Here is a 9,412-nt window from a genome sequence, read left to right as displayed (position 1 = left end):
ACCTCCTCCTCCCTGCAGAGCTGTATGATCAGAGAAATCACCTCCTCCCCGGAGAGCTGTATGATCAGTGCCAACACCTTCTCCCCGCAGAGCTGTATGATCAGTGCCACCACCTCCTCCCTGCAGAGCTGTATGATCAGTGCCACCACCTCCTCCCCGCAGAGCTGTACGATCAGTGCCATCACCTCCTCCCCGCAGAGCTGTATGATCAGTGCCACCACCTCCTCCCCGCAGAGCTGTATGATCAGTGCCACCACCTCCTCCCCGCAGAGCTGTATGATCAGTGCCACCACCTCCTCCCCGCAGAGCTGTATGATCAGTGCCACCTCCTCCTCCCCGCAGAGCTGTATGATCAGTGCCACCACCTCCTCCCCGCAGAGCTGTATCATCAGTGCCACCACCTACTCCTCCCTGCAGAGCTGTATGATCAGAGAAATCACCTCCACCCCGCAGAGCTGTATGATCAGTGCCACCACCTTCTCCCCCGCAGAGCTGTATGATCAGTGCCACCACCTCTTCCCCGCAGAGCTGTATGATCGGTTTTCCTACTTGTAATGTTTTTAATATAACTGATGCTGGGCGCAGTCTCAGGATGGGGGGTTTGTGTGATCTGACGATAATGTGGGAGCTGCACTGTACAGCGCTATACACGGGGACATTTCAACGCAGATACATCAGCTGCTCCAGCAGCGGCAAATGAGTGATCTGAGGACAGACGCATCACGAAAGAGGCGGGGACTTCAGGGGGCGGGGATACTGGGCGGGAATAATAACAATGACTGGTCAAACAAATCAACCCTTATTGGCCTCTTTTTTTCATGAAAGAACCAGTGGAGCGCAGGGGGCGTGTTTCCCGGAGACCAATGAGGACGCGCACCGGAGCATAAATACCCTGCTCCCGCCGCTCCTCTCATCACATCTGTGCCCGCCACGTCTATACGGAGCCATGGCAAGAACAAAGCAGACCGCTCGTAAATCCACCGGAGGGAAAGCTCCCCGCAAGCAGCTGGCCACAAAGGCCGCCAGGAAGAGCGCTCCCGCCACTGGTGGAGTGAAGAAGCCGCATCGTTACCGGCCAGGAACAGTCGCTCTCCGTGAGATCCGCCGCTATCAGAAATCCACCGAGCTGCTGATCCGTAAGCTTCCCTTCCAGCGCCTGGTGAGGGAGATCGCCCAGGACTTCAAGACCGATCTGCGTTTCCAGAGTTCGGCCGTCATGGCCCTGCAGGAGGCCAGCGAGGCTTATCTGGTGGGGTTGTTCGAGGACACCAACCTGTGCGCCATCCACGCCAAGAGGGTCACCATCATGCCCAAAGACATCCAGCTGGCCCGCCGGATCCGTGGGGAGAGAGCTTAGATCTGCCCCGGCTGCGACCACAACACAAAGGCTCTTTTCAGAGCCACCAAATCCTCCCACAAATGAGCCGAGTCCTGAACGGTCTCTCTTCTGCGCGTATTCTCCATATACGGAGCGCGGTCAGGAAAGGTAATAGCCGGCTGCTGTGTCCGATATTGTAGGTGATCCGCGATATTCCAGTTACCACTCCGCGCATCCTTTATTCTCACCAAGTCCAAAAGTGCGACATCAATTACATGACTGACGTTTTATAAGGACAGGGTAAAGTGTGCGCTGTGCACAGCCCGGGTCTTTGGTGGTGGAGGCGCGGTTTCTGTACAGCGCAGACGTAAATGGGGTCCTAGTGCCGCCTCTGCAGTCTTGCGGCTTTAGGTTGTAATTATCATATATTTGAGTTTTCTCATCTTATCTGTGGCTGGTGCCGCCGGGGGTCTGGTTACATACAGCTCCCTGCTCTGCAGTGACCGGTAATGGCCACCAGTCGGGCACCACGTGTAATGATGAGTGACTGCCGGGGATCAGATGAGTTATCTGTAGATCAGTGTCCTTAAAATGTATTTTTTATTCTACTTTATAACAAGCTGGAAAATAACAACCGAAACTACAATGGAAGTAAAAATCAAAATAACCAACAGATCTAAGCGACGCTGAGATGAGAAGAATAGAGAAGCGGGAAAAGAAGAGCACAATAAGTGGAAAATTCAAAATCTCCAACCGTTCTGTGCTCAACCAATCAGACGAAAGGGAGGAGATAGGAGCTAATTGCAAAATTTCTACTAGCAATCTCCCCCGGATACGCGTCGGAACAGGTGAATATGCATGGCTCACCCTCCCCCGTCATACTCACCCTCCTGGCAGCGTCTCTGCAAGTCCCTGCTTCTCCGAAGGTCTCTGGTGCCGGCAACTTGTTCCTGTGTTCGTCATGGTACCGCTCATTAAAGTAATGAATATGCGCTCCACGCCTGTGGGAGTGGAGCCACGTATGTATTCATTACTTTGTTTAGTGGTCACGTGGTACCACTCATTACAGGAAGAGATGCAGGCGCCAGAGACTATCTGAGAAGCAGAGACCGCGCCAGTATGAGGTGAGTATGATGTGCCAGCCGCCGACCCCCTGGTACAATGACTCCAGTATAAGACGAGAGGGGCACTTTCAGCCTAAAAAAAATGGCTGCAAATCTCAGATTATACTCGAATGTATAAGGTAAATGCCTCTGGCACTATAGAGGGCGATGTAGTAAGGATTATTTTTCAGTTACACTGGTGTTTAACCCTCTTGCTGCCTGTACAGTTTTTACATTAAAGCAATGAATTAAAAAAAAACACCAACAAACTAATTTGTACTTTACAATTATGAGCAGGTTCCTGTAATTTTGCATTAAAGCATGATATTTTATATAAAAAAAAATGCATAAAAATGTCTTTCTGGGTTGTAATTGGTACATGAGGTAACGGCATAAATGAAGTACCATCATCTGGTGATTAAATGATGGGAAATCTCTTCTAATTTCACTTGCTTCTTTCGTCCTTCCAAATCTCCATTTATGGAAGTTCTTCATCAGAAAATGAACAAATGTCTATCATTGCATTACGCTGAGGTTGGGACGCTCTGGGGGTATCACATCCACAGGAAGGATATAATGGAACTAGAGAGAGTACAAAGGAGGCCAACAAAATTAATAAAGGGAATGGGAGAACTACAATACCCAGATAGGTTAGCGAAATTAGGATTATTTAGTCTAGAAAAAAGACGGGGCGATCTAATAACCATGTATAAGTATATAAGGGGACAATACAAATATCTCGCTGAGGATCTGTTTATACCAAGGAAGGTGACGGGCACAAGGGGGCATTCTTTGCGTCTGGAAGAGAGAAGGTTTTTCCACCAACATAGAAGAGGATTCTTTACTGTTAGGGCAGTGAGAATCTGGAATTGCTTGCCTGAGGAGGTGGTGATGGCGAACTCAGTCGAGGGGTTCAAGAGAGGCCTGGATGTCTTCCTGGAGCAGAACAATATTGTATCATACAATTATTAGGTTCTGTAGAAGGACGTAGATCTGGGGATTTATTATGATGGAATATAGGCTGAACTGGAAGGACAAATGTATTTTTTCGGCCTTACTAACTATGTTACTATGTTACATTGTATAGGGGATAACTGTGGGTGCATCAAAGTGTGTGTGTGTGTGTGTGGGGGGGGGACTTAGGGCATCATACTGTTTGGGGAGTTACTGGGGGTATTATACCCCCACACAGTAACTGTGGGGACATCCTGCTGTGTGGGTATCTTACTGTGTAGGAGGCATCATACTGTGTGGAGGGTAACTGGGGGCATCATCTGTTGTGGAAGATATGATCCACCATGATCTGGAACAGTAATGACAATATTTAGGATACCCTCAATCATAAGGGAAGGACATTACACATAATAGAAGCTGGAAAGATAATTGCAGAAACTGAGCAATGAGCGGGAAAATCAAACTTCCCTACAGTTTAGTATTTAGCCAATCAGCAGAGAAAGGGAGGAGCTAATGTAGATTCTGTAAGCCCCGTCCCGGAAGTGCGTCATCTCTGCAGTTCTCTCTCTGGTCCATTCTCCCTCCATATAAAGGTGCAGTCCCTGAGGCTCAGGAATCAGTTTTTGCTCATTAACTGCAGAAAATGTCTGGTCGCGGCAAAGGAGGAAAAGGTCTCGGGAAGGGCGGCGCCAAACGGCACAGGAAGGTGCTCCGTGATAACATCCAGGGCATCACCAAGCCTGCCATCCGCCGTCTAGCTCGCAGAGGAGGCGTCAAGCGCATCTCCGGCCTCATCTATGAGGAGACTCGCGGTGTCCTGAAAGTCTTCCTGGAGAACGTGATCCGTGACGCCGTCACCTACACCGAGCACGCCAAGAGGAAGACCGTCACCGCCATGGACGTGGTGTACGCGCTCAAGCGCCAGGGCCGCACTCTCTACGGCTTCGGAGGTTAATTGTGTTCTCTTCTGTCTTCACAACCCAAAGGCTCTTTTCAGAGCCACCCACATCTTCTAAGTGAGAGGCTGCACCTGACTGCTAGGATCTCATTTCTCTGCTGTGGTGATGTCGCTGTAATGTTAGTAGAACACTCATCGGTGCCGAATTTACGCTCCGAATACTGAATAGTCGAAAACTACCATCGGCCAAATAATTGTGGGGAATGGTAATTCTGACCCTGATCCGCAGTTCGGTAACGTCCTCTGATGCCGTTTTTGGGCGGATGGTTCTGTCGCTGCTTTTGGTTGTGAGACCTATTTGCAAATCCTGTTTTGTACCCGACGGATTCCGTGTGTGTATGATCTGGGAGTAGGGTCTCTTTAACCATATTCCCACACATTCAGTTTCCGAAGGATATCCTGACGTGGAAAGGCTTATTGGAAGCAGATCTCTCTACAGCTCTAATCAGGGGGTGTTCCGGGCGGTTTCCAAATGTAGGTTAATATTCTGTCTAGACATTTAAGATCCTGTTCTTATTGGGCGCTGATTGATTAGTATCCGGCTCAGCGTCTCTGCAGGGCAAAATATCCCCTGTGCGGCTGCCTGTAGTACCGGCCTCAGCCTGGGACGTGCTAGTTGTATGCTCCCGGGTCCTGACATACTGGGGCCGTGTCTGCTCCCCCGTCTTTCACCGCGGACTTCGGGTGATGCGGTTTCTTCTCATTGACCTACAAAGATAACATGGATTCATGGGGGATATATATCCGCACTGGGCCGCAGTGATAATTTCCTGATCAGATCCGTGTACAGGGAATGTGGCTGTAAGAGGCAGCTGGATAGATGGACGCCCTGTGTACCGGGTACGGAGGCTCCTGTGTGATGACCAAGTCCTGGACACTAATGTGTCGGATGGATGTCGCCTCTGAAGACTATTATAACCTCCTCAGAATAATAATGGCGACTGATCCCCGTGTTCGGGGGCAGACAGCTGGGAGGACAGGACCCGGTATTATCAGCGGGGTAGAGCTGCTCCCACCGGTATACACAGCGATCGCCGCTCCAGCAGAGGGGCCGGTAATAATCCGACGGACAAAGAAAAGCGATTGAGCGGGAAATTCAAAACCAGCAACGGATCTGTAATCAGCCAATGAGCGAGAGACATCCACAGGCGCCGACCAATCCCAGATACAGGAACATCCGCCCCCATTAACTCCTTAGTGTCCTTGTGTGCTGACCCCCACTACTCACTCGCTTTATAGAAGCGGCGACTTCCCCCACCCGAGACCCGGCAGCGTCACATCAGGCTCCGGGCAGAACATAGGAGACTTGTCTCAGTCAGGCTGTGATAGGATCAGCGCGGACACCACAGGGGATCTGCACAGGATAATACGCGGGTGAGTGAAGAGCCGCCTCCTGTGCAGATGGAGCGGAGGAGAAACACTGACAGGGATTGACCCCTCACCCGCCAGACTGTCAGTGCAAATTGAGTGTCGCTCGCAGAACTCAGCCTCGGAATAATCTGCAGATAGCTGGAAATTAGCCCTTATTGAAGGAGGACTTTGTGCAGTGATTGGGACAGATAATGGCCGTTTCCTCGTAGATCCAGGAAGCGGCTAGTCTGCTGTGCCAGGACTGTAAACTCCGCTCCTCCACATCTGTCCACACACTCAAAGGCTCTTCTAAGAGCCCCCACATCCTCCTCCTAAGAGCCGCACCGCTGATCACACTGATGGTTCACACTGCACCAGGCGGTATATAGAGGTCACTATACACGATCCGTGCTCCACTGTACTGCGGTCACCACAGAGCAGAGATTCGTGGCTGAAGTGACTGATCCGGCTTCATGTTACTGAGATCACACACAGGAGGGATAAGTGCAGTTTATACAGGGGACACAGCTCCTGAGGGAAGCCGGCTCTTCCTAGAAAACTGGGTGCGGCTACTACCGAAACATCTCACTGAATTCACAGGGTTTGCAGTCCTGGCACAGCTGACTAGCTGGGGTTTCCAGCACCATCTGGAGATATTACTGCACTATACGGAGTGTAACATGTCGGGCGCTGTACTGTAACTGCCTGCATAATGTGGCACAGTCATTTGTCAGTAGGTTGCAGTATATGGGGGTACTCTGCACTATTCAGATGAATAACAGCACTATGAAGGGTAAATAGAACATGAACACATACAGCGCTATATGAGGGTGCACTGCGGTATATGGAGCTTCACAGCACTATTTAGATGTATAGAGCATTATACAGGGTTTTACATCGCTATACAGCATCCCCGCTGCAAAGATGAAGCAATGATTTGGGAAACCACCAATCGGCTGCAGTGGGCGGAGCGTCTAACGTTCTCGTTGGTCACATGACTTCATCACCCAATAGAACGGCGGTCTGACAGCAGTGCTCATCTGCATGGCCGGGCTATAAATTCCGCCGCTCTTGGAGACGCAGGATCATTATTCTTCTCACTTGTACTGAGACCGGTTTGTTGTTATCATGCCTGATCCCGCCAAGTCTGCGCCTGCGCCCAAGAAGGGCTCCAAGAAAGCCGTGACTAAGACTCAGAAGAAAGACGGCAAGAAGCGGAGGAAGAGCAGGAAGGAGAGCTACGCCATCTACGTGTACAAGGTGCTGAAGCAGGTCCACCCCGACACCGGCATCTCCTCCAAGGCCATGGGCATCATGAACTCCTTCGTCAACGACATCTTCGAGCGCATCGCAGGGGAAGCCTCCCGCCTGGCTCACTACAACAAGCGCTCCACCATCACCTCCCGGGAGATCCAGACCGCCGTGCGCCTGCTGCTGCCCGGAGAGCTGGCCAAGCACGCCGTGTCCGAGGGCACCAAGGCCGTCACCAAGTACACCAGCGCCAAGTGATCGGCTCCGTGCTCCGCTCCTCACCCCAAAGGCTCTTCTAAGAGCCACCCACACCCTCACTATAAGAGCCACCCACACTGCTCCGGTGTCCTCTCCCGTCTCCCCGAGGTGTCTGCTCGCTCCGCCCGGGGCTCTGCGCCTGGTGACGAGGGAGATGGTGAGAAAATCTCAGGAATAATCTGGGCATTGCTCAGCGAGTTGATGTGTATTCAGGGACTTCTTATTTAACTCCTTGCTGCACAGATCTCGGCATTCTGGGGTCTCGTTTATTAGTTCATTACTCTCGTTTCTCAGGTAACAGGAGCCATTTGTGGTGGAGTTGATCTAGAGCCTAATCTGGATTCTTTTTACAGTGTAAGTGACGTCATTACATTTAGAAGCGGCGGGAAATTCAAACCCCCAACCGTCCTGTGTTCAGCCAATCAGCAGAGGGAGGAGCTAATGTTTCCAATGGTAACACGTTTACGGTTCCCGCTTTTTTCCGTCTTTTGTCTTCATATAACACCTGGTCCCAGGACCGATATCGGGAAATCTGCTTGTGTTGAGCGATCATTGGTCTCTTACATCCCACACAGGAATCTGCAGATTTCCAGGTTAGCGGCGCTGTATCCGCTCCGGTTTCCTCTCATGGATATAGAGAATGATTCGTGTTCTCCACATGCTGTGATGTTCCCGTGTGTCTGACCTGGAGACGATCAGATCGTCCCTTTCCCGTCACAATCCGTATTGTGGAGACGATATACTGGTCAGGGACATATCCTACAAGAGACATTTCAGGGAAGACCAATTCTGCCCTTCCCAGCAGATCCCACCATGTCTCCCCATTACAGATCAGTCCTACGGCTGCAGGCAGGAGGTCTGTGATGGGAAATGTAGGATCATGTGTAGAAGATTGCGGAGTGTCCCTGCTCAGAACATTACCCTGTGGTGTCAGGATCTCACAGGTCAGGCAGTTACATTATCGGCCGTCACATCCTCCTCACAGGATCCCTGCTCAGTTACTGATCGTCCTTCTGTTCTATCACTTTTCTTCCCCCGCTTCATCTAGTGTCAGGACTGGCGGCTCTCGGGCAATATTATTATTTATTATTATAGCGCCATTTATTCCATGGCGCTTTACATGTGAGGAGGTGTATACATAATAACAGGTACAATGATCTTGAACAATACAAGTCATAACTGGTACAGGAGGAGAGAGGACCCTGCCCACGAGGGCTCGCAATCTACAATGGATGGATGAGGATACAGTAGGTGAAGGTAGAGCTGGTCGATCAGTGGTGGTTACTGCAGGTTGTAGGCTTGTCGGAAGAGGTGGGTCTTTAGGCTCTTTTTGAAGGTTTCCATGGTAGGTGAGAGTCTGATGTGTTGTGGTAGAGGGTTCCAGAGTAGGGGTGATGCGCAAGATAAATCTTGTATGCGATTGTGGGAAGAGGAGATAAGAGGGGAGTAGAGAAGGAGATCTTGTGAGGATCGGAGGTTGCAGGAAAGTACCGGGAGAGGAGGTCACAGATGTATAAAGGAGACATTTTGTGGATGGCTTTGTATGTCATGGTTAGGCTTTTGTACTGGAGTCTCTGGGTAATGGGGAGCCAGTGAAGGGATTGACAGAGGGGAGAGGCCGGGGAATAGCGGGGGACAGGTTGGTTAGTCGGGCAGGAGAGTTTAGAATAGATAGGAGGGGTGCGAGAGTGTTAGAGGGGAGGCCACAGAGCAGGAGGTTACAGTAGTCCAGGCGGGAGATGATGAGGGCATAGACTAGGGTTTTTGCAGATTCTTGGTTTAGAAATCTATAGATCCTTGAAATATTTTGAGTTGAAGGCGGCAGGAAGTGGAAAGGGCTTGGATATGAGGTTTGAAGGAGAGATGAGTGTCAAGGATTACCCCGAGGCAGCGAACTTGGACTGAGGAGAGTGGGCAGCCGTTTCCTGTAATGGATAGGTTCGTTGGGGGGTTGCGTGTGATGTGGGAAAGACAATGAATTCTGTTTTGCCCACATGTAGAAGTTCCGAGAATGTGGAGGGGAACAACGAATCATGGGAGAAATATCCCAATACAATTGCAGGATAGGATCCTCTAGCACTAGATGTAATAATGTAAAACGAATGCCATAGATCTCATAGGGTTAATATGACGTGAGATAAAACCACTGCAGTGCAGAGAGATCCGATCACAAGTCTGACTGTAAGATGCCCCAAGTACTGGTGACTCCCATCACAGCAC

General features: G+C 50.5%; 1 protein-coding gene across 1 annotated transcript; it reads left to right on the top strand.

Annotated features, from left to right (window-relative positions):
- The first annotated feature begins 916 nt into the window (after positions 1-916).
- Positions 917-1,361, top strand: LOC138654432 (histone H3). Its single transcript, XM_069743438.1, has one exon. It carries the CDS (start codon positions 947-949, stop codon positions 1,355-1,357), a length of 411 nt encoding a protein of 136 aa, XP_069599539.1. The 5' UTR covers positions 917-946; the 3' UTR covers positions 1,358-1,361.
- Positions 1,362-9,412: the final 8,051 nt, after the last annotated feature.

This window comes from Ranitomeya imitator, unplaced genomic scaffold (assembly GCF_032444005.1).
Source record: "Ranitomeya imitator isolate aRanImi1 unplaced genomic scaffold, aRanImi1.pri SCAFFOLD_1714, whole genome shotgun sequence".
In the NCBI taxonomy this organism is placed as follows: domain Eukaryota; kingdom Metazoa; phylum Chordata; class Amphibia; order Anura; family Dendrobatidae; genus Ranitomeya; species Ranitomeya imitator.
The sequence above is the reverse complement of the archived record's forward strand: the minus strand, read 5'-3'. Positions and strand labels throughout refer to the sequence as shown.